The following is a 24,950-nucleotide window of genomic DNA, read 5'->3' as shown; positions in this document are numbered from 1 at the left end:
GCAACAGATATTATTAATCAGGGATCAGTTTTTGAGTTTCAAGATGCTATGTGAAAATCCTGAAGTATCTTATCCCCATCTAGCCCAAGTATAAAACTTAAGAACATAGGTCATTTGCTTTTTGTTAGACACATTCTATGCAGTTAACCACAGTGTTTACTAAAAGAGGCAGAATGATGATTTTTGTATTATAGTTATTAAAAAATAATTTAAAAATTTTAAATACTTAAATAATAATCTATTTTTAAATATTTGCCAGTTTTGAAAATTTAAAGCCTTCTTTCAAAATTGACTGCAAATATACTTTATTTCAGACAGTAATAATGTATAAAATTAATTATAAAGCTTTTTTTTACTTCATTATAAAGTTTTAAAACTTTTTCTGTTATTGTTTGAATAAAAGTTGTGTGAGTTTTTATAAGCTATGTAAAAAAGTAATCTCTCTCACAGGGTTCAGAATATACGTCTTTAAATTCTTTAGACATATAGTTTACTAAATCTGTTAAATTCCATTTAATTTATACATTGTGAATAGTACACTTGTTTAATTTATTGAAAAATCATTAAACTCTTTAATGAAATAATGCTTTATTTTAAAAGGCATGGCAGGCTTTTATCCTTTATTATGTAAATGATGGCTTTTGCATGATTTTCCCTATGTTAAAAATGAATATATTAATCCAGTCTGTTCCCATTTCTCAAATAAAGTTGTAAGTGCTTTTTGGGAACTGATAATCAGTTGGTTAACCATTTTTTAGAACTTACATTCTGAATGTTCTAACATCAGACTACGAAATAAGGCAAAATTCAAAGGTATTTTGTGTGCTTCATGATAATCTAGAATTTTTATTTGATTCCAGGTAACTTTGGACAATAAACATGATGGGATGTTTTTTTTTGTAATTAACAATTTATAACAATTAATTTTGTAAATAACAATTTAATTACATAATTGAAATAAAATATAGTGTGGGCTTACTACATTGTAAATATTACAGAAGTACTACTTTGCTATAGTAATTTAATGACTGAAGCTACATTGAATAACAATCTTACTAGTACTTGTGTACAAAGTATTATACAGATTACTAACGAACAAATTGCAGCGGTTGCAAAGATGTTACCAGCTCAACAAACATCTAACAATACAATATTCTTCTAAGAGGAAAAGTAATCGTGGATTTACAGACAATAAAGAGTTGTGTTTTCCACTTGAAACATTGGAAGTAAGAATCCAGATAGTCTGGTCCCTTGATTTATATTATTACAAGAAAAGTTTTCCTTTCTTGGGGACTCCAGTCCCCAGCAGGCCTAGTACACTAAGTTTACGTGAAGATAGTTTTCAGGATGCCACAGCAATATAAAGAAACTCTTCTATCTGAAAATTACCGATTTGTAGGCAACTGCTTAAACATCTGACCTTTTTTTTTAAACCTATTTACATACATTCAGCCCAAATCAGTAGATAAAATGTTTTGTATATATTACAATAGACATTTCATCAGAAGGCCAGTGCAAGACAATTGTTAATAGCCATTGCCCAGCATTTAGGAGATTTTAAAATATCATACAAATATACAGTTTGATTGTGAAAAATCTAATTTTGCACGATATCGGTGGTCTCTTTTACACGGAATGGCATGAATTAATCAACAGGACAGTAACTAGAATGTTACTCATCCAGGGCCTAATTCTCATCTGGTGGTTGGACCTATTTCCTGCAGGGTGAGGTTAGTAGACAAAATTCTTGGACACTTAATGCCAGATAGACTTGACTCAAAGTGATGGGGCGGCTTGGGAATCATCTCGAGTGTAGGCATATGTCTGCAGCTTCTCCCAGATCCAAATGTCTTTTACATGCATTTCATATGTAATGGAAAATTAGACATTCTTGGAGACAGCCTTCCTTGTCTAAACAAAACTGTTAGTCTAGAACTGAAAGATTCATCATTACTCTGAAGAAATTGAGCAGGTTGGAAATTTGGCCCTTTCTGAAGACATATGTGATGGTGAAATGCAGTCAGGACAAATATATTACCCTAGAAGAAAGGAGATAACTCTGAAGTCGAACCTTATAAAATTTATTAAAACCTAAAGTATATTTAAATTAATGGGTCTAATTAAGGGACTAATTAATGAATGACACTAATAAATGGTAACTCTAATGAGTATATTCATGGGGAGAATGTACATCTGAGTAACTGGGGTTAGGAAATGATATTAAAAGTGTCAAAATGAATCAAACTAACTTAAACGTTTTCAAATGAAGGTAGTGTAACATACGTGATATTTCACAGATATTTCTTAGAATATAAGCACCACGTTTAGTGCTATCAGCCCCATGGTCCCTTAATTTACTATATATGATTTAGATCTTGCAAGCACAACACACTGTAAAATCTACATTGCATACACACAAATACAGTTTCAAAAATGAATTCTGGAGTTTTTCTACCAATAACTAGAATTTTATCTTCACCAGGTCTTCCTAGCTGTGAGAAGGAAGATGGTACTGCCTGGTGAGCTCTGAGCCATGTGGACTAATATTCAGGACAACACACGACAAAAGCGGCATTTCTTAATGGAAACTAGACTCTGGTGAGTTGTTTTAATGTATCTCTCTATATAAATAATCCTTTCTCCTTCTTCTAAAGAGATCTTGTTAATCCTCTAGCACCCTGAGCCCTTATCTGCATAGGACAGAGAGGTAAGGTAAGGGTCCAGGGGTGGATTCCAGCTGTAGACAGATGGTTAGAGGTATCCCAGCTTTGTCCACAAGCCACATTCAGCCTTAGACTATACACTGCAAGCAGACCCCATCACACTGCATGGGTGGTCGAACACCCAAAGATCACCAGGGAAATACTAGCTCTCCACTTCACTTCATGCTATGCAGGCCTCTGGATCCTGCAGGAGCCATGCTCTATCTGTATAAGGAGAAGATTGTAAGTAAAGTTTGTCAGAGTCAAGTGGTTTCTTAAGCAATATCAATGCCTACAGGGAAAGGGCCCAATTCTGAGCACCCACGGCACCATTAAGGAGTAAGAGACTAGGGTATAAAAGGAAAGAAAGCGGTGTTCGTCTTTATGTTTTAGCACATCTTCGTATGTGGGAGCAGAGCAGAGGTTTGTCTGTTCCCTAGCCTGAACCTACCCAGACAAAGCTGGGTGCTGGGTTGTCCCCAAGGGCATCTGGGTGAAGCACAGACGCAGCCATATGCTATCCAGGCCTCTCAATCACAAGCGTGTCAGCTCCTCACTGAACCTCTTCTGTCTCACCCACTGTCCGATAGCACTCCTTAGCCACAGGGCCTGACCTTGTTGTCTTACTTCAGCAAGCGGGGTATAGGGCTACTTAAATTGGGATCACACTGCCTACAACACAACTGAAAAGTGTTACTACTGAAGGTTTTTTTTAGAACCACTTCCCTTATAATGACTTACATGTCCACGGACTTGATTGATATGAGGTGCTCAGGAAACCAAGACACTCTCATTTCCTGACAGTTACACTAAATACAGACCTTCACTTAAATGGTCATCAGTGATTATTGCTTGCTAAATACTGGTCTTATGGAATACCTAAAGGTCAATTTAGTAATACGTGACCCAATCTCTTAAAGGCGGAAAGCGGGGACAGGAGGTTCTGAACCTTTATGGTCAGTATTTTTATCAACAAGATTTCTGGATGAGGTCAATTTTAGAAACTGAATTCATGTACAAGAGTGCAGCAAGTGGTACAGTTTACACTTGGTCACAGTTTTCTCATTTTATGACATTACTGTAACAGTTACAGGATAGAAATACACACATACACACATTTATATTCACACTCACACGTAGTATAATTTTACTGATCCAGACAACAATTCTTTTCAATTAAGAAAAAATGAAGATTATTGTTTGGCGACCCAGGCATGAAATCTACTTAAACCTGGAATATAAGAACACAATACTCTTCAAGTAAACAGCAATTGCACAGTGATAACAATATACATTAAGATTGACACATGCTGTCTTAAGAGGTCCAGTAAGAGCTAAAGACAAGAATGTCAGAGATGTCAGTCAAAAAAAGTCAATACGCCTTCTCTCTTCCATTCTAATTATAATCCATCACCCACGAGAACAACTATGGTCCAGAAGATGTATGTCCTCATATGAAAACGTAGAGCTAATAAAATTTTGTGTCAATGAATTCTGCTCAATACTTTGGGTAGTCTTCAACTTCTTCTTGTTGTATTAACAGAAAAATAAACGTTTATGGTTATTTCTAATGTCAAATTTAAATAGAGAGGTTTGAAAAAATATTAAGGTTTCTAAAGTTATATTGTGGGCAACATTTTTTTAAAAAACTGGTCTCACTGTCACATATCCACTGCTTGTGTTCACTGTTTTCATAAAGTTCTATGTTTCAGTTTTGCTGAACTAGACAAATATAAACAACACATGGAAAACACTGATACATCTCATAGGACACAACACATCTTACAAAATAACTCTACTGCAGTACTCTAACTGTTGTAAAATGGACATCTCTGATACTGATGGACAAAAACGTTTCACATTTTAACGAAAGTTGTGGTTACAAAGGCATTACTCATTTGATGGCATTTTTTTATCGGTACTTAGACTTCAAATTGTGTAGCCAAAGGTTTCCCTCCCATTTCATTGAGACTTTGAAGGACCCTCCAGTCACTTAAGCAACAGGCTTTCTTCACTGTAAACCCCTGGACAATTGAGTTTGAGAACCTACACTATCGAAACGTTAAGAGAACAGAAAACTGATCATGGTGACAATCACCTTTTCAGGGAGCATGGTAAACTTAAAAAATATAACCGATGAGACAACAGACTCTCCTAGATTTTGAGCTTAGGGAAAAACAAACAAAACAAAGCCTTTCTTTTCCTGCGCTGCCAGGGCGGCGTCAGGCTCACACAGCCTCAGCAGACGTGTCTGTAGACACAGACATGGTCACCTTGGCAATCTTCACCGTGCTCTTGATGCAGCTCTCTGCGGCCCTGTGCACACTGGCTGTGTTGTTTGCGTGTTTGTGCAGGCAGTCCGAGTCCCCCATGCTGTTGTCGAGAGGCTGTGCGGTGCCTTCACACGAGGGGAACATGCTCCGGAAAGCATGTCTCAGGTCCTTGCTCCGCAGGGCGTAGATGATGGGGTTCACCGTGGAGTTCAGCAGGCAGAGCATACTGCAGAATGCGAACACGGTCTTAATGAGCTTGTTCATCTTCCCAAAGACATCATACACCATGATGGCGAGCAGAGGGCCCCAGCAGATGATCAAAACCACAAGGATGAGGACCAGGGTCTTGGCCAGCCGAATGTCCATGCGGGTTTGGTCCGGCCGCGTCACCTGTACCTTGCCGTCCTCTGACGTGTGGATGATGATGCTCTTCTGGGTGCCACGCTGGATCATGCGGACCGCGTGGCTGTGCGCCTTCCAGAGAATGTACATGTACGCATAGACGATGAACAGCAGCAGCACACTGGTGACCCCGATCCAAAACATCAGGTAGGTTTCATCAATGAGCGGGAAGATGTCCGAGCAAACGGACTGCAGTTTCTTGCAGTTCCAGCCCAGGAGAGGCAGCACGGCGATCACAATGGCGATGGTCCACATCAGGCAAAACGCCACCACGGCCTTGGGCCTGGTGACGATTCTCTTGTAGGCCAGGGGCCTGTGAATGGATATGTATCTGTCGATGGCTGTGAGGAACAGGCTGCCCACTGAGGCAGTGAAGGAGGCTGTGACGCCGCCCAGTTTGAACAGAAACACGTTGGGGCTATCTTTGCGGTGGAACACGTGGAAGTCGACGAAGCTGTAGACGAAGATGACACTCCCCAGGAGGTCTGCTACCGCCAGGCTGCCGATGAAGTGGTAGGACGGCCTGCAGCGGAGGCTGCGGGAGTGCAGGATGACGCACAGCACCAGCAGGTTCTCCAGAACCGTGAAGGTGCCCAGCGTGAGGGACAGCACGGCGATGGCCAGCTGCTGGCTGGGGTTCAGAATCATGAAGCATTCCATGTCCATGAAGTTCTCCCCACACTGAATGTTCTCCTCATTTTCCTTGAAGGATGAAAGAGACTTGTTGTAAAATTCGGTAATGTTCACCTGGTCTGCTGGGACTAACTGGGGGTTGTCTCCTGCAGTCATCTTTTCTTGGAAGGGACTTCCCCGAAAGGAAGTTAAAGGAAATTTCTGCGGGAAGTACCCTAATTTGGATGCCATGTCGCCTTTGACGTCTTCGTATTGAATGTCATTCGAGCCCACGTAGAGGAGGTCTGTGGTGATGGTGCGGAAGGTGGTGTCTGCAAGGCCATCTAGCATCGACTTCATAACCTCTGTCTTCGATTAGACCGAACTCAAGATGACTGAGAAAGAGACCCGCAGCAGGGAATCCTAACGGAGGGAAAACAAATAAGCTGAATGGTGAGAACACCAGACTAAAACAAACAAAACATCCTAATGAGTGCCATCATGTTACTTCATTTTTGTCTCTGAATACAGGTAAAATCCTTGTCATATTCAGTCAACGAAATGAGTCAGTCACTTAAAGAAAAGTCACCCAAAAGTTGGTGATGTGGCACATACCGGCAGCAGGTGTTTCTTTCCTTACGTAAGCTCTCTGGGAGTAAGTCACTGTGTGACTCCTGTGTGGACCTCCAGGGTCTGAGAGTCAAGTGAAGAAAATGGATCTTGGGTGTAGCAGGCAATTCACAGTCGCATTAGGAAGTGTTTACCACCTGGCGTCTACTGTCACATACACAGTCTCCTAATGCTGGTGCAGGACAGGGGGAAGCAACAATGTGTCACACAACCGCTGCTCTTGAAGGGCTAACATCCTATCACGCAGGTAAGACTGAACGTGCAAGACAACCAAAGAAGATGACAGTGTGAAATTAGGGAGTGAGTTGCATGGCCTATGTGTTGACTATAAAGAGAGAGGAAGGGACTGCTAACACTTACAGGAAGCATGTGGCCATGGGAGGAAAATCCAGGTTCCCATCCTGGCTCTACCACGCAAGTTTCCTCACCCAGAGGAGATGTTTGGACTAAGAGATAAACTTCTCAAATGCCTACATCAACCAAGAAAAATGTCACAAAGGGCAAACTTGCACCGCGGCTCCTGGGAAGACCACGAGCTTTATCACTGGAAAGTGGGACTTGGTGGTCTACCTAATTACACAGGCCAAGAAGGAGAACTCCAGGGTAAGTGGACCACGAGCTTTATCACCGGAAAGGAGGAGTGACGCACAGTGCTTCCTGGCAGTGTTCCCTGGGAGTGGTGTGGTGACACAAGCACACTGGAAAACAGGAGACAAGCCTCCTCACCCAAGGCTTTCCATGTGGATAGCACTGGAAATAAGGACAACTGAGAGGAGAGACCAAATTGTAGGAGCTCTTCAATTCTAAGCGAAGCAATTTGGTTTTGTTTCAAAATAAACAGCCAAGAAATTGGTTTTACTATTTATACACGTTTAAATGGGGCTATTATGCTTTTTAGCTTATCTGAGTGATACCTATAATAATTAAAATAATTATAAAGCCAGTACTTTATTTACTGTCTCTGTTGTTCCTAAAAATAGTATACTGTCCTGGAGGGGGGAAAAAAAAAGGTAATTATTATCTTGGAAAAAATTTTAAAGTTCTGAATCCTTCTGCTAAAATACAGAGTTCCTACCCATCGGAAGTAATAATTCATTTATTCATCCATTCAACAACGTATGGAGCATCCACTGTGTGCCAGGCGGTGTACTAGGCACTGGGGACATGACTATGTCAAGAAAGAGTCCCTGAGCACGTGACGTCCAGTGTAGCAGAGGAGACAGGCAGCTGACCCCATCATCACAAGAAAGCTACAATTCGGGACTTACAGGAAGGATGCTTGGAAGCAGCCAGTCGATGGGGTTAAAGGCGGCTTCCCCGAGGAAGGACTGTTATGCCAAGAGTACGTATTAATAGAATTAGTGTGGATGGAGAAAGAACGTCCTGTCATTTAATCCTGAGTTAACGTATTTATTTCCACGACTAGAATTTGGTTGCCAAACACAGGAATGGTACCTATTTTTCTTATGCGATTCACCAGCCTGATAATGATAGCAGACGAGAGACAGCTGGACTCCCTTAGAAATGTCCGCGTGAACCTAACAGGCGACAGTGAATTGTATGGACTGGTGCATTCCAGCAGTAATTTGATAATATTTATATGCCTTTTCTTAAAATTAAAGGAGAGAAACGTAATTAATTCAATGGATACTTGACCCCAAAACCAAAGCCTGAGCCCAGCGTTTCCAAGCAGCTACCTGGAGCCAGTCCATCCCATAGGTCATTTTCTCTCAAGTAACTAACTCTCCCTTCACACTTCTCAATTAAAAACTAATTTATTTGAAACTTTGGTTGTATTATTACATTCCAACAATTCCAAAGGTACAAAAGGTACAGCAGTCAATCGCTCTCATCCCGATGTCCCAGCCAACTAGCTTTCCTCCTCAGAAGCAGGGTGTTTCTTGTTACTCCGTCCAGAGACACTCCACGCATATTCAAGCAAATACACATATACATTCCCCCTTCCTTGCCTTTGAACGAACTCTAACATACTACACACAGAATTCTGCACCTTGTTTTTCCACTTCAAAGACAATTCCACATCAATCCACAAACCCTCTCTCCCTGTAGCAGCTAAGTCCCCAGGAGATGAATGTGATTAGTCTGCTAGGGATGGAGGTTTAGGCTGTTTATCACCTCTTGCTATTACAAAGGTTGCTGCAGTAAATCACCTTCGGTCATAGCACTTTCCACATTGCTTATGGTATTGTGAATCATCTTTTTAGTAGTCCAACCTAGCTCAGACCTTACACTTACCCTGGACTTCTCCTCCTTCTTGGCCTCTATAATTAGGCAGACCACCAAGTCTCACTGATCTTCCCGTGGTGAGCACTGAGGGAGAGTGTATGATGTGCAGGTGGGATTCTGAGACTCTTATGTGCATCAGATTGTTTACTTTCACAATGGCCCTGGGAACTGAGTGCTGCTATTAGCCCCATTTTACAGACAAAAGGGAACCGAGAGGGGAAGTAATTTGCCATGTGCACAACCGGTAGGTAGCAGAGCCAAAATGAACCCAGATGTTCTAGTTCTAGGGCAGTGCTGTCCAAAAACAATGTAATATGAGCCACATGTGCAATTTTAGTTTCCAGTATCTAGGTAAGAAGAAAAACGTAAAAGAAGAAATTAATTTTAATATTTTATTTAACCCAATATATCCAAAATATTATTTCAAAATGTGGAACTAGCCACATTTCAAGTGCTTACTAGCCACATGTGGCTAGCAGCGCCATATTGGCCAATAGAGGTCTGGCACTGCTTTTACCCTTCTGACACACCATCCCTCTAACCTAAGACAGGGATGCTCCCATCTCCCTTCACTTCCCCCCTGATTTCCACCAATCAAAGCACGAGTAATGGAGGGGAAAAAGCACTGAGTTAGGAGCTAGCAGACCAAGATCAGTCTTTCAAAACCTCAGTATTTCATTTGTAAAATGGGCAGAAAGAGGAAGAAGAGGCAGGAGAAGGAGGAGGGTGCCTAAATTACAGAATTGTTCTGAAAATTAAATATTTAAAAAAAGCACTTAACATAATGCCTGGCACAAAATTTAACTCCTCAATAAATATTAATTATTATCATTACTTAGGGCTATGGCTTTTTGCCATATATTGTTAATTATATTTCAAGATAATTCATCGCCTTAATTAGATCATAGGCTGTTTATTCAATTTTTATTTCTGTCTCAGCACTTAGCACGAAGCAAATAGAAGATATACACATGGGTGAGGGAAGAGGAATGTCTATTAGTATATTCCAGGTATTGAGAGACTCTATATATAGTCTATCGTTAAATTGTCATGAGGGCTCTACCAGGTGCTTATTTGTAATTCCTATTTCACAGACAAGGATATGGAGGCCATTAGATATTAAGTAAATCGTCCAGAATATGAAAAGTGTGTAGCTGAACCCACGTCTCTCAGATTCCAGAGTTTCTGCCTTTGAACTGTATGCACTGTTTTAAGGATTAACAGTAACTAGGATAAAGCCATTTTGCATCTTACATTCAAGTCTTCTAGTTTCTTACAATCACAAATTGAGGCATTTTGTCAATATGTAGTAATTAAGACGATGTCTTACTAAATCACTATTTCCTCTTCCAGCCCATCTAGTGGGTCTGCCTAATGGCATGGCCTCAAGGACTAAAATTTTAGTATTTAGAAGAGCTAAAAAGTGAAGAAAAAGGATCACAGACCTTATTTCCACAACGTAAAACACGTATGCCTGTGATTTACTGTACAATGATCACAATTTCCCATTTTCATGTAACCAAGCACTTTCATTAAAACAAACTAGCTTGTTAAAATCTGAGCCAGAGCATGGGGTGGTTGTGAGATATAATTTCTGTCCAATATAAGCCAACTTTAATTAAAGAATACAGTTAAAAATATACATGAATTTTGTGCTGTTCAAGGGTCTCAGTAATGTCCAAATACCACTGTGCACAGGCTAGTTTAGGTTAATGGGATTATGGCAAGAAAACCGTCCTTTGCATTTCAATAATTCTTGCCTTATTTCTACATTTTGATTATTACAGTAATTTCCACCTGCTTATTTTTTGCATTGAGAGTTTTCTTTGAGAGTTCATTAGTAATATAGTTTAGGCTTTGGGAGATGCAGTTGCCATTAATTTTTTGTTTGCTACTGGGAAGATCATAATTGGAAATTTCTAGCAAGATACATAGATGCTCCTATTAAAGAAGCAGTTTTTATTACAGTAAAAGAATAATTCAATAACATTTAAGGGGATTTTCCTAGAATTTTACTTGCATATAACCAACATATTCTAATAATTTAAGCTATACATCATGCCTTTATAATAACAGTATTAAAAACATTTTGATGATTTCCATCCATTTTTTTTTAAACTTCAATTTTTTTAAACTACCACCACCTGTTCTTTTTGTCCATCTCTCTATGCACACCTGCCTGTCCATCCATCACCCCAAACTTATACCAACCAGCAAGCTACGGTATCACCGAAGAAATTTTATGGGCATGGCATTAGCATGGAGTATTTTAAAAAGTCTACCCAGACTCTATCTTTGTTTCTATAATTATCAATGGCATGAAACATCCATGTTCTGATTAGGGTAAGCATCGAGAAAGTCCTCAAAACAAGACTTCAAATAGCATCTTTTTTATATCAGTAAATTTGATAATAGGTTATTTTAGTCTTCATTGCCCAGCTGGAGACCTTTGTTTTTAGAGAGACATTTCAATAATTCAGATATTTTTCACTGTTATACCTGGAATCAAAATCCTTGCACTTCTGGCCTGTATACCATCTCTGGGGGAACAGACGGTAGGCAGTATTTGCTTCCTGCAGGTTTTCCTGTCCAACAAGGCAGATAACCCACTAGAAGCATCAAAAGGACTGATGCTTCCAACATAATTACAGACCATATCAGCCCAGCAGGATCCTTCTCTAATAGTCTAAGTTTATAAATGCTTTAAGGAGACAATGCAAATTCATAGTTTCTAATTAATAGGAGTATAGCATATCGCATGCAGGAGTCCCCGGCCCTGGCTTACCTCTGTTTCTTTCCCTACTTTCTTTATTCGTTTTGTGTTGTTCTGCTTGGCTAACCTCGTAGAAGACCCTTGTGAGGGGTTCAATAGAATGACAGTGCCAGTGTATATATATTTGTTATTTTCCATTCATTTCTGGGAACAAGTCTGGTTTCTACTAATTTGATCAAGGAAAATAACTTGCTAATTTATTTCTCTAAAGTTAGTAGGGAAAATTTTAGTTGATGCTCATAATTGCATTACATCTAAGTCATGTCCTCAATATACATGGCAGATCTCACGGGCTAAATCTTAAGTTGATGAATAATATTTCTGCGATAGTTGAGTGGGCAACTGAGTCTTTTCTAACTCTTCCCTAACCATTAGAGTTTTGGGATTATTAAAATAGTTTGGTGACTCTGCATTATCTTCTATAGCAAAGAGAAATAAAGGATTGACGTTATTATCCTGATAATTCAGGCAAAAATACATAATCCTTCTTCCTTGTATTAATGTCAGCTCCTTTTACCATATATAAAAGAAAATTCCATTATGCTGGTAGTGCTTGGTTGGTTCTCAAAGCTTTAGTTTTTCATTTATTTTGTAATGTAGAATAGAAGTTATTAAATGCACTATTGTCTCCGGTCTAGTCTTACTAACAAAATAATTGTTAGATTTTTCATAAAAATGTATCAATTAATATGAACTAAACAGACAATAAGACACCTATGAAGCTATATTTCTTTTCAAATTTAACCTGAAGTATGCTTAATTATTTAACATTTAAAGGCTTATTAAAACTTAAAGAATTTCAGAGCTCTAGAAATGATGCCTTTAAGCTACATCAAATTAAACATTCATTAAACTAGTAGGTGATGATGCTATGGGACGAGCCTATCACAAAGGCAAATTAATTATACAAATGAAATGATTTGCTGACTTCTATAACCAATTTATCATTTAATTTTGCTCTGCTGTTTTGATGTTTCCTACTAATAAATAATTTTGTTTTTTGAGAATCTTTTCTACATAATCTGTAAAGAAAGTAATTAAGTATAATTGAAGCAGCCTTCCCTTGAAACAGATCGTGCAAAGTTTTCAATTCAGAGAAGCCCAGTCCATATATAAAACACTCCATGAGATGTCTCTATAACGCATGTGAGGTTTGGTCATTAAAGATTAAAAGCAATATATTATTCTGATCGATAATATATGTAGAACCCATTAGACAGGTTACCTTTACAGGTCATTACAAGGACAGCAATAGTTTCAAGTGTGCTACATGTTGTCCGATGGTGAAGAATACTTTGCGGTTTCCTCATTCATTCTTCAATGAGGGGTACTTTCTCTTTGAATTCATGAGCATACAAATTAAGTCCAACCAAAAACAAAGTCTTAATTCTCCAGGTTCAAACTTCAAAGAATCTGGGTGCTTTAAACGCACAATAGAGAAAATTCCAATTCCCAAATATTTCAATAAGAAATATTTGAATGTTTACGTGCCAGGTATCATGCTAAGCATATATATTATTTTTTAATATATTTTAATTTTTATTATATTTATATTTATATTTATTATATATTTTTTAATTTTAATATTTACATGGAATAGATGCTATTACAATTCCCATTCTACATATGAGAAAACTGAAAGGTAAATGCTCTGTCCAAGATCTCCAACTAGAGGGGCAGAACTTAAACTTCTACCAGGTCTGCGTAACTCAAAGTCTCTGCTATTAACTTTGAGGTCCAGGAACCATTTAACAAGACACTCTTTCTCCATTTCTAAGGAAGGGGGAAGAGTTCATTTTGGAAAAAAAATAATAGAGAGCACAATAATTTTACACAGTGAACAAGTAAAATGTGGAGGAATGATCTGTTGACAGCAAAAAAACACTGCCCATGGCACTTGCAAATCATCCTTGCTCCATGACCTTCAGGGACAAAGTAGGACAATTAGCTATAAACTGTAAATCCTAATCCTGAATTAGCACCTTATTTGCAGTGACTGTTGGCAAATGATAAATAAAATCAAGCTTGTCATTTCCACTATTTATTTTTTAACTAAGTAGTTTTTTCCCCCCTTCATTAGTCAATTGTAAGGATTGTGGATGGTAATGAGTTTCCACACCACAGAGAGGAATGAAAAGGGCACCTTCTTTAGGTCTGCATGAGACATGACTGTTGTTAGTAAACAGAAGCTTTAAACATTCATTCTCTGTATGGAGAAATTTACTCACTTGAAATTGTTCAACTTCCCACCCTGAGCAGTGTGATTTTCTTAGACCCAGAGAGGGAAGAGGACTCTCCATGACTAGTTCCTAAGAACTTGGTTGGAATCAAGGCAAAAGAAATTATGTAAACCATAGTAGGACTCCAAGAAGACAGTGCTTATGACAATTCTTGGTGCCCAAAGGGCACAGAGCTGGGTTACACAGCAATGTGCTTGATGGATATAAAGTTACAGGTCCTCCAAGGCTTCACGTAACACATTTTTATTGTGTGTGTACGCTGTGCCCAGCACCATAGACATTACAGATCCATGCATCACACTTGTGACATAGGAAGCAATGGGAACGATTCTCTATTCTACCTCACCCCATCAAATAAAGCTCACCCATCTGCCCTTCCTGTCCCACAGATGACAGAACTGGATATGAATACATGTAATAGACACACGATTATTTCATCATCACATCGTATTGGGTTGTATAAGTTCCCTTCCTATAGATGCTTTGAGGTTTTTCTCCCCGGAGATATGATAGGCACTGCTGAGCCATCATTCTTGTTTCTAAACGCTTCAGATCAAGTACACCTTGATGTAGGGACCTGTCTTACGTGGCCTTGTATGTCTTCTGCCTGGCACAGGTCGGTACTCAATGATACTAAATGAATGTTGGTGCGCATGGGAAACACGGCAGATCTATCTTCGCAGAACGGCTTCTAACTGTGGATAGTTTTCCTTAACATAAAGTCAGTTGATTGTTAGAAACCTTAGTCTTGATCTCATATAAACTTCCATCTGGGGGGAAAAAATTGCCCAAATGTAAAAGTTACATAAAAGGCATCAATAATTGTCTATCCCAGGATCTTTTAGCTCAGTATCAAATAGTAGTCATACGGACAGCGAGTCAAGGTGATGGACAAAGATCTGATATTTTTTATTCTCATCTTTGTTTAGCCCAGGTACATATTATCAGCTGCAATATTTAGCCACATAATGATAATATATAAAGAGATCTTTGTGACATGCACAACCCCGAACAAATCCTAGTTATACACTGTTAATAGATCTTTAAAAACAATATATGAAATTCTAATTATAATGGAATTTTTCCTTCCCTCAAATGCATGCTATTATACATTGATCTTTCTCAAATGGGTTTCTCCATGTGCAAGTGTCTTCAAAACCTGTCAAGAGAAGTTATGTGAAAATTCAACCACTAGATGGAGTGGCTTTTATAAGCCCTCAGGAAGCAATTTGTTATTCTACTGAGGACATACTTCTTGCTTTGGTTGAGCAACTTCTCCTGCTACATTTTATGCATTTTACAACTGAATTAATTAAAACATAAATAAGGAAATATATTATGGAGGGTTAAAATGGGTTATTACTACTGACTACAAAAACCAAATTTCAAATTGCTTTTCTCGGGCAAAAGGATGTTGAGAAAATTTAATACATTAATAAAAATTAATTGTGACTATTTGGAATTCTGCCTCAAGAAAGTAATTAAGAATGAGTAAAGGAAAGGAGTTCTACTGAAAACAAATGATATGTTTATGCCAAGAGATGCTAAAAGTAAGAAGAGAATGTCTTAGGAGCCCAAAATCAATTCTAATAACAAACTCAACTGATTTCTATTTTATGAAACATTTGGCTTTCCAATTTTCAAATATGAAATCACCAATACAAGTCATAACTCTGTGGTGAAAAAGAATGGAACATTATTTTCTATTATTATAGGGGCTAAATTGAAAAATTTCACAAAAGAAGTGACTATTTGTTTAAATATTCATACAAATTGAGAAGGATACAGCTTTCTAAACAATTCAATTTCCTTCCTATCATTTTCTTGCTGGAATAATTTTAAATGAGTTTTGATTATTGTGTAAATCCAGGGTTCTGTTCAGATATAATTTTAAAAAACTACGTACTTATGTATCACCTACTTTAGTCGAAATGTTAAATAAAAAATTTTCAGTGTGTACTAACAATGCAAGATATAAACAGAGAAATATGCTTGCAAGACAAGTAATTATGCACAAACAGAACTCAAAGAACTAGGTTTCAGTAAAGATACAAAATACGCTTTGGAAATGTAGTTATGATTAAGAAGAAAGTATACAAATTAGACACAAGTACAGAATTTTTATGCCATTGAAAACACGGGGTAGTTCTACTATACTCTTTCAAGGTCAAATCCTTCCTAATATTTGTGTGATGCAATCATGCAATTTTGAAACAGAGCTGAGGAACCAAGTATTCAGAAAAAAATGACATGGAGGTAAAGAGTTAGGAAATAACACTGGTGAGAACAGGCTGGGAAAGTCCAATATACATCCTAAAGAACAGTCTGAGAAGTCTCCTAGCTCTTTGTAAGCATATACAGAGTTATTTTAGAGTCAGTGGCTCTCAAAGGCTGGTCTCCAGCAACTTCAGTATCACCTGGAAACTTAAGAGAAATGCAAATTCTCAGGTTCTACATCAAAGCTACAGAAACGCTAGGGTTGGGGTCCATCTGTGTTTTCCCAAGGCCTCCAGGAGATTCAAACACACTCTAAAGTTTAAGAACCATTGCTAAAGATTCTGCAGACCTATGAAAAAGACTAACGGGGAGGTGGGGGGGGAGAAGAATTAACCTCTATGAAGAACGGAAGTTAGACAGCAAGAAAGACTATTCTGTGAGTATAGATTTTTAGATCATTGAAATAGATTGCTAAGTGAGCCTGCTCATGATAAAGTAGTCTCTCACGGAAGATCTTTAAAACCAAGGCATTTCTATTTGACTGGAATAAAATAATACAGTCTAGCCTGAAAATAAGCATAAGAAGTTGGGAAACTCTCAAGGTGTTTCAGCCTACAATTCAGGGCTTCTCTGCACTTTTTCAGGAAACTCGCTGTTACATATTTTGTCCAATAAACAAAAGTTCAAGATATAATATGTAAGTACCCAGTATGCAGGCATAAATTAAGAACTCCACACCATTTTCTCTTAACTCTATTTGACAAAGTCTATGTAAAGTTTCAGAGGACTGCCAGCCATTTCTTTCAACACCACTGTGAGGGAACCCATGGTTACCAAGCATAAATGAACTGGAAAAAAGTAAAAATAGTTAACATTCCAGCTGTTGTTTTAAAGATGGAAATGTTTGTTTCTGTTGTTCTTTTCCCAAAACCATAAAATAATGCATCAAAGGAGATGAACCCCTCCCCCCCCCAAAAAAAAAAACGACAAACTAAAACAGAAATTTTGCAGTAGACACAAATAATGCAGATCCACTGCAAATTATCTTACAGAATTACCCTGGTAATTATGCAATTTATAATGCTCAGAGATAGCAAGTATCTTTCAAAAATACCTAAAAGTTATATATATATGGAAATGTACCCCAAAGCACTAAGGTATTTGACTGAGCAGACTGTTCCCTCTCTTAAATATTTCATCAATAAAATGGATCATAGATTGATTACTCATAATTCATTTCCTCAGCTGAGAACTAAAATCATTCAAAGATTTCCCTTTTTATAATTTTGTAAGAACTTAGATGTAATTTCCAAAAAGTAGTTATATATTTTCCAATGTTATATTCCCATATATGCAAAGATACAGAATTCTCTGGACAATCTTTTGCTTACTTGGGTTATGTGTTAAGTTGTTTAGTTTTCCTTTTTCTCCACATGCATATTGCTTGCTCACCACAACTTATATAAAAGCTGGAGAAAACATTTACAAATTCTGGTAGCAGTGCATTACAAGGAGTTGAAAATCTGGTCCATTTAACAACCCACACCAGAATAAACCAAAATACACAGTGGCATTAAATTAAGTCTCGCTTGTAAGGAATAAATCAAGTTGATTTATTTATTTATTTTTATTTATTTATTTATTTATTTTATTTATTAGTTGAGTTGATTTATTTTTAAATATATCAGAGTTAAAAGCAAGCAAGAGTGACAAAGGCACACTATTGATGATGTTGGTTCAATTGCTGTATTAAAAACATCGTTTTTAGCCTCTTGACCAACAGAAATCAATGTTACAAAATTCCTAGTACAAATGTCCATATGTGAAAGTAGAAATTTGTCTTTTAAAGAGCATAATGGAATTTGTCACCAATTTAAATGTGAAACTCCTTGTAACAATTTATAGAACTCATTGATTCAAATTTTCTTCTCTAAATATATAGTCTAAAAGAACAAATGAAGAAATGATGAAGGAAAGAGGGGAACCGTCCCATTTAAACATAAACTTTGACAAACATTATTTCCTAATTGTATTTTATTTTAATTATCTTTAAATATACGACTGACATATACAATTTGTGAAAGCATTTGCCAGTACACTCAACTACCACAACAGATTGCCTGGCACATCTTTGAAAAATGCCTCTGCTTTTCTTTAAAAAGCAATAGCATGGAATTTGCTAGTAGGAATAAAAAAAAACAGATATTACACTGTCAAATTTAGGAAACTATACTGCACTTTATCTCCTGAAGTGATGAAACAATTTAAAATGCTCTTCAGAGTTGATAAGGGTGGCAAGGAATCAAGCCAAAGATATCAAATTCCTGTCCAACGAATCCAAACTCTAAACAATTATGAATGTAAATTAGAGTGGAAAAATAAGACATTAGATAATAAAATTCTGGACTCTTAGGGGGAAATGATTTGCCATCTGTGTTAGGAAAAAAGGAAACTTACGTCCCTTGTTGCATTAAAAAAAATGCAAAATCAACTTTAGGAATCTTATTAAAAAATACAGACTATAATGCAGTAGCACAATAGGTTAAAAAAGAGTTAGCTAAAAAATATTGATTCCCACCTAACCAGTCTCAACTCAAATATTCAAAACCAAAAGCAAACAAACAAAGCAAAACTTTGAAAGCTTTTCTAAAGTGCAGGTGTGAAAATTACACCAGCTGGAGCTAAAATAGAATTCACAGCATTCTGGAATAACTACTATTACTCTGCAGGCCCTTTTACTCAGTTTGGTGAGTAAACAATTCTTCCCTCAAAAACCTATACAAACCCAACTATGAATCTGAAGAATTCTATGGTCACTAAATTATGTAATAATTAACCTCTCTAAGTGAAACTTTTAAATTAGAGGATATCTCAAATTGATACTATAATCTATATGAAAAATATATACAACATATCAATGAAAACTAGATGAAGAATATATTTATTATTGCAACTGTCCTAGAAAAACTATTATAATGAAACGTAGTACTTTATTTTCTATGAGGTAACCTGTTCAGTGGAGAAATATGACCTAGGAAAACTTTTGGTAAATATTTTGTTATGAACTAAAGGTAATCACACTGATTACTTAATGTAATAGTTTTGACCTATTATTAGTGATAGGTCCTAAACATACCTGTTATTCATGCAGGCCTGTTTGAGATACAAGTTCATCGAACATCGATCGATTTGAGTAGTACCAAGAGAGAACAGAAAACCATTAAACACAAACCTCCCTTTCCCCACACCTCACAAATTGCCTATAGTTGTTACTTACTTGTGATAGCAACTTTCTATATTTTCTTCCAACTTTCCTTCAACTTTCTTCCCCAAAATAATAAACAGTTAGCAAGATTGGTGAAAACTGTGTTAAATCCATCAATTAGTGTTCATGATAAAACTACAATCAAATGTGGTTATGTTATCCTGGCATCTTTGCAAGATTCTTAGAACACATTGGACTGGAACAGAGTTTCACTATCTTGGAAAATAAGAACAGCCTTGTTTTGATTCAAGATAGATACTTTCTTTTGCCTTGAGTCTTCAGTGTCCATCTGCACAGCTACCCTAAATTTGGACATTTTCCCAAATCTATAGTATTTATTTAAAATTGAATTCTATGTTTAAATATATAAACATAACATGTCCAATTTTTTTTGGTCATGATATACATCTATTAAAAAGTTTGTTCATACCTAGGTATAAAAGTGTGTTTGTATATCCAGTCATCTAAAATTATTCAGTATATAATTTGATATACATATTCTGAATGACATCTCTTGTTTCTTGTAGTCCAGAAAATATCTGAGAGAAATATGAGTTGATCTATATGTTATAAAGTTAATCTGATCTAATTAAATGATTATCAAAACATTTAATAGCAATTCAGTGGCAAAGTGTTGAATTTCCCTATCCCTCAAAAACAGCATTCATGAAGTTATAAAGTTAACGTTATTTTAGAACAGGATTAGGAAACAGCTGAAGATTCAGAGGGAGAAAAATGTAGTTAAAATTTTGCCAACATAAAGTACATCAATTGGTTTTGATTTCCTCTTATTCTTTAACTTCTCTACCAATCTTCAGTCAAGAAAAGAAAAATCAACAGAGCTTGCGGTCCCTCGAAATATAGATGCAATCTATAAACCTGGCCCCAACACAGTTTTTGAAACAATATCAGGTCCAGGTAGTTCAGAGTCAAAAGCAGAATTATAAATAATTTAAACCCAAGGGCTGGATTCATTCTAACTAATTTGTTGGTTCAATTAGAAAATGATGAATACAAAAATAGAAGAGACAGACTTACACTGGTGGAGACACGGCATCCTTTTTTTTGCAGGAACGAAAGCTCTCATCTGTGTTCTTCATGCAACTGAGCTAACATAATTACCCACTAGAAGAGGCAGCAACCTAAACGACTGTCTCCATCTTACTGGCCAAATTCAAGGCGCTATAACCAAATCAAATCTTGTTCTACTCATCATGTATTGTTAGGGATTTCCAAATCAATTTATCACTCTTTTTTTGCAGCATTCCTGGAGAGCAAATTATGGGAAATAATCCCCTTCCTTATTAGGCCAACTGTTTTCTGGGAAGAAACATTTGTTAAGTGTGGTGACCTATAAACTGCTATTATATGTTCCATTTCAAAATAGTTTATTCATATGCAGCACAGTTTTCCAATTCTAATTCCAATCACTAATATGCAAGACAACTAGAGAGCCTGCCTAAATTTCCTGGTGGTTAATGTTAATTCTGAGTCAAAGCAAAGACGAATATCTGACAACTGTTTTGAAAGAGTTTTTCAGGCTTTGCCTTAGTAATTAATAAGCTGACACTGCATACTAAACACTTATCAACACTAATCAATGGGGCTGCTTTTTTCTGGAAAAAACAGGGAAACCGATTCAAGGAGTTTTCTTATGGAATAGACTGCTTTATGCCACAAATATAGTGGTTCTTTTGGAGAATTTCATTCCCAGCAGTTTCATCTTGGTAACATTTAACAATTTCACTATTTTAACATTTTGAAATGGCAAAAAGAACACACTGATCCTGCAGCTAGGCTTATTAGAGAAGAACAATCTCACACGCGAGACAGGGAGGCACATAGTCCACAGGGAAAAGGGTAACAGAAAAAGACAGAAAACAGTGGATAACAAACAAAGCCCAGCACTACTCCAACATGAGATCGAATTTTCATCAGAATGGAAAACTTCACACACCAAATTAAATACTATCACCTATGGTTTATTGAAGGGACTAGGCATAACATTCTTTTTATATGCACAAATACTGATGCTATCTATTAAACCTGGGGGGGGGCGGTATGATTATCTAATTTGCCTTCATAACAACCAGTATGCAAGCATAGGCATTTGATTTTTGAAAGGTCAGAATAGAGCATTTCCCCGTTGCATCATTTTACTCCCATTTACTCATCATTTAAGAACACAATGAGACATCTCCCCTTCGGACACTCGATACATACCTCAGTCAAGACTGTTCCTCTGTCTGGAGTGGAGACATCTTTGGAACAAAAAGAGTCCTTTTACAGTAAGTTCTTTAGATAACCTAAAATGGATTAGTTTTTAAAAAGCACGTCCATCGTTCAGCCTCTTGCCCACTATGGTAACTGCTGTTGTACCTACAAATAACCACCTGCAGTACACAACACTTAAAATTCTGGAGGTGTGTGGATACTGTTCCCACACGTATGTCTATAATCACAAAATACTTTGTTTCGCTTAAGAAACTATAGGTGACCTTTTATTTTGATAAAATTGCTCTAGCCTGAGTTAGAGAGTGGGGGAGGGTGAAGAAGTACCAGGGAAAAAAGGGACAGAGAAAAAAATCAGTGTATCTTCCCTTGCAAACCCTCAGTAGGGTGGGATTAGAAAAACAAACCTTAAATCAGATCAAGTCCTGTGGGAGCCTTAAAGGTTGGTTGCTCTGAGATTCTCAGTATTCTGCAAAATAGACTGATGGCAGTGGTCACCCTACTGATACTCAATGTCCACTCAGTTTCCACTAAGAAATTGCATTTCTCACATTGTTCAAAAGACCTTAACTGGGTAATAAAAATGAGGAGAAGTTATGGGACCCATAGAGATATCTTTCACCACCTTTAAAAACAGTAAATCTAATCTCTTACTAGATTACATGCCTGAGGATGACTAATCTATCAAGAAAGCAACAACAAAGGCCAGAATAGCACTTATTTGAAGAAGAAAAAAAAAGGTAAGAGACAAAATGATTAATAGGTGACTACATTTTTTTCCTCATCTGTTCAATTTAGAATTAAAATTAGAAACATGCATGTTGCTTTTAAACTTTCAAATGACCACATGACAGTTTCTCACGTCTATCCCAGCAAACATTTGAATTCAGGACGTGTTCCATTTATGAGTGTGAGCCTCAGCAAGAAATCGCTTTTAAAAGCACATCAACTTGTTTCAGCTAATAGCTAGTCCTGAGTTACAAGGTTCCAACAAGATTCAAAGGTAGGTATTAGTTACACGCCCAATTAGTTTTCCTCGAAGAGTGTTCCCGTAGCTTTGTTTTTCTATATCAAAAGATCAAAAGTTTACTTTTTGACATACTTCTTTATATGACATTTAACCTTTTGCATTAGACAGTTTCTAGGTTTGGTGCAGAGATGGATGTATATCTCTGGGGAGACTTAGCGCTGACATCGTTTACAGACACTAAGCACCAACCCAAGCGCCTATTTTTCAAACAGGCACAATTACACATTTCCCACACACATCAGCGCATACAGACAGCCAGCTGCACACAAATTCAGTGTACTAGTAAATGGTAGAAACCTCCAGAAGCAGCACAGACCACCGTGAACAGGTTCGGGCTACACAGCCAAGTAAACACTGAGGCATGATTCACACGGAGTAAGAACTCCACGATGGACACCTGGGGACCACACTGGTCAGGACCCAAGGGAACAGGAGGCGGAACAAGTATTTCCCAAGGCAAGTCTCCAGGTCTTACCCTTGGCATCCCCTGGTCCTTGAGGGAGATGCTCCCTCGGCACCTCTCGCCCGGCGCCGGAGCTGCTTCTCTGCTAGAATGAAGCGTCCCCTTTGACTCCACGGAAAGCTCTTCAGGGAGAAGAGGCGCCCCACCCGGGCCGGGAGAAGCACTGGCGCCGCGGGAGCCTAGAAGAGGCGGAGGCGGAAAAGAAGTGGAGAAGGAAGGGGTGGCCGCAGGAGTAGCGGGAGGGAGGAGGCGCCGGCGCTGGGATCCGGGCGAGGTCGAGTGGGGAGGAGCGGGGTGTGCCTCCGTCCGTCGGTCAGTACGTCTGTCGGTCCGCGCTCCCCGCGAGCCGGCGTCCCCTGCCTGCAGCGCCCTTCTGCGACCAGGACCGGGACTGGCGCCCCCTCCGCTCCCGCCGCCCGCGGGCCTCGCCCCTTCCCAGGCTCTGCACTGGGTCCTCCCGCTCGCCCCGCCCGGCCCGGCGTGGGGCCGCCCGTCGCCTCTCCCAGCTCTCGCGCTCCCCGCCTCTCCCTCCGCTCGCGCGCTGTCTCTGGCTCCCTCTCGCTCCAGTCACATTTATGAAGCGCGGTCCCATCACGTGTTAATGAGCCTTTGTCCTGCCCTGGCAGCGGCGGCGGCCCAGACCCCGCCGGGGGAACTGCGCGGGGAGGGACCCGCGCACCGCGCAGCGTGGCGCCCGAGGCTTCAAACTTTGCCGGCGGCCGGGGACCCGCCGCGGCGCGCGACCCAGGGCCAGAGGGGAAGAGCCACTCCGGTCCACGTCACCTACTTCTCGTCCTCCTCCGCCGCCGCGGTCCCGGGGGCTCCCACGACCATGACCTGCTCTCCCCCCGGATACCCTCACACCCTGGCCGGGCTGGGGAGAGGCGTGTGCCTCCGCCGCCCCCAACCTCGGGGCCATTAATCACGCGCGCCCGGACTGCGCGCAACGCCGACACCTTGCGCGGGGGTCACGTCTGGGGCAGCGGGCTGAGCCGGAAGGGAAAGGGTAGTGCGAAGGGAGAGGCCGCGGCGCCCCGGGCGCGGGGTGCAGCCTCGAGCCCCACCCCCCCCCATCCTAGGCCGCCCCTGAGGCGGGCAGCAGCGAGCCGGGCCCAGGCGAATCCGTGGGACCGCGCAGCGCAGCCCTCGAGCCGTTTGCTACCTGGCGGGGCCGCGCGGCCACCTGTCCTCCGCCCTCGGGGCACCGCCCGGCTTCGCGCGGGGCGCCTGCTCCCGCCGCCGCCCCCGCCCGCCGCGGACCACTTGGGCTCGCCCCACTCGCCCGGCCCCGGCTGCAAACAGTTGGGCACGTAGGCGGCTGGCTCTGCGCCTCGGTGCCCGGCGGGCCCCCTCCCCAGCCGCCCTGAAGCCCTCTCCTCACACCTGCTTGCTGGAGGTGGACGCCCCACGCCAGGGCCGGGCGGGGACACGCGGGGCTCCCGGGCAGCCGCCGTAGGCGCCTGGGGATTCGTGGTGCGCCCGGCAGCCGTGGCAGGAATTAGGGGACATGCTTGTTAATTGGTTCCGCTATCAGCCGCCGTCTGCCTCCCGTGTGCGCGGACCAAACCTTAATTGGTCTTTACATTTATCATGGTGAATTGCGAACCTACAAACAAGCCCCCGCCAATGCTTCAGCAGAAAAATCGTGCCCCCTCCCCCCGGGCCCAGACAGGATTTGTGGCAGCGGCAATCGTGGTTATTTAGACATCTTTATCTCTCCTGAGTTGGGTTGAGGGAGGACTGCATGGTTTCCACCTGATGGAGCCACGCCGCTCCGGCCCCAAAAGCCCCGAGGAAGGTACTTGGTTCGGTTCCCTGCTCTCCTCTCCGTGGCCACCTCAGGGTTCATTTTATGACACCTCGT

General features: G+C 39.8%; 1 protein-coding gene across 5 annotated transcripts; it reads right to left on the bottom strand.

Annotated features, from left to right (window-relative positions):
* Positions 1-823: 823 nt before the first annotated feature.
* Positions 824-24,606, bottom strand: CNR1 (cannabinoid receptor 1). 5 transcript variants are annotated; one of them, XM_081038573.1, is made up of 3 exons: positions 24,470-24,606; positions 23,099-23,265; positions 824-6,412 (listed from the first exon to the last, which is right to left on the bottom strand). In XM_081038573.1, the coding sequence occupies exon 3, from the start codon at positions 6,347-6,349 to the stop codon at positions 4,931-4,933; it is 1,419 nt and encodes a 472-aa protein (XP_080894699.1). In that variant the 5' UTR covers positions 6,350-6,412; positions 23,099-23,265; positions 24,470-24,606; the 3' UTR covers positions 824-4,930. The 5 variants fall into 5 exon arrangements, with proteins under 5 accessions (XP_080894699.1, XP_080894701.1, XP_080894700.1 ...); XM_081038575.1 differs by lacking the exon at positions 24,470-24,606 and adding an exon at positions 24,249-24,362; XM_081038574.1 differs by lacking the exon at positions 24,470-24,606 and adding an exon at positions 23,874-24,166.
* Positions 24,607-24,950: the final 344 nt, after the last annotated feature.

This window comes from Rhinolophus hipposideros, assembly GCF_964194185.1.
Source record: "Rhinolophus hipposideros genome assembly, chromosome: 3".
NCBI lineage: Eukaryota > Metazoa > Chordata > Mammalia > Chiroptera > Rhinolophidae > Rhinolophus > Rhinolophus hipposideros.
The sequence above is the reverse complement of the archived record's forward strand: the minus strand, read 5'-3'. Positions and strand labels throughout refer to the sequence as shown.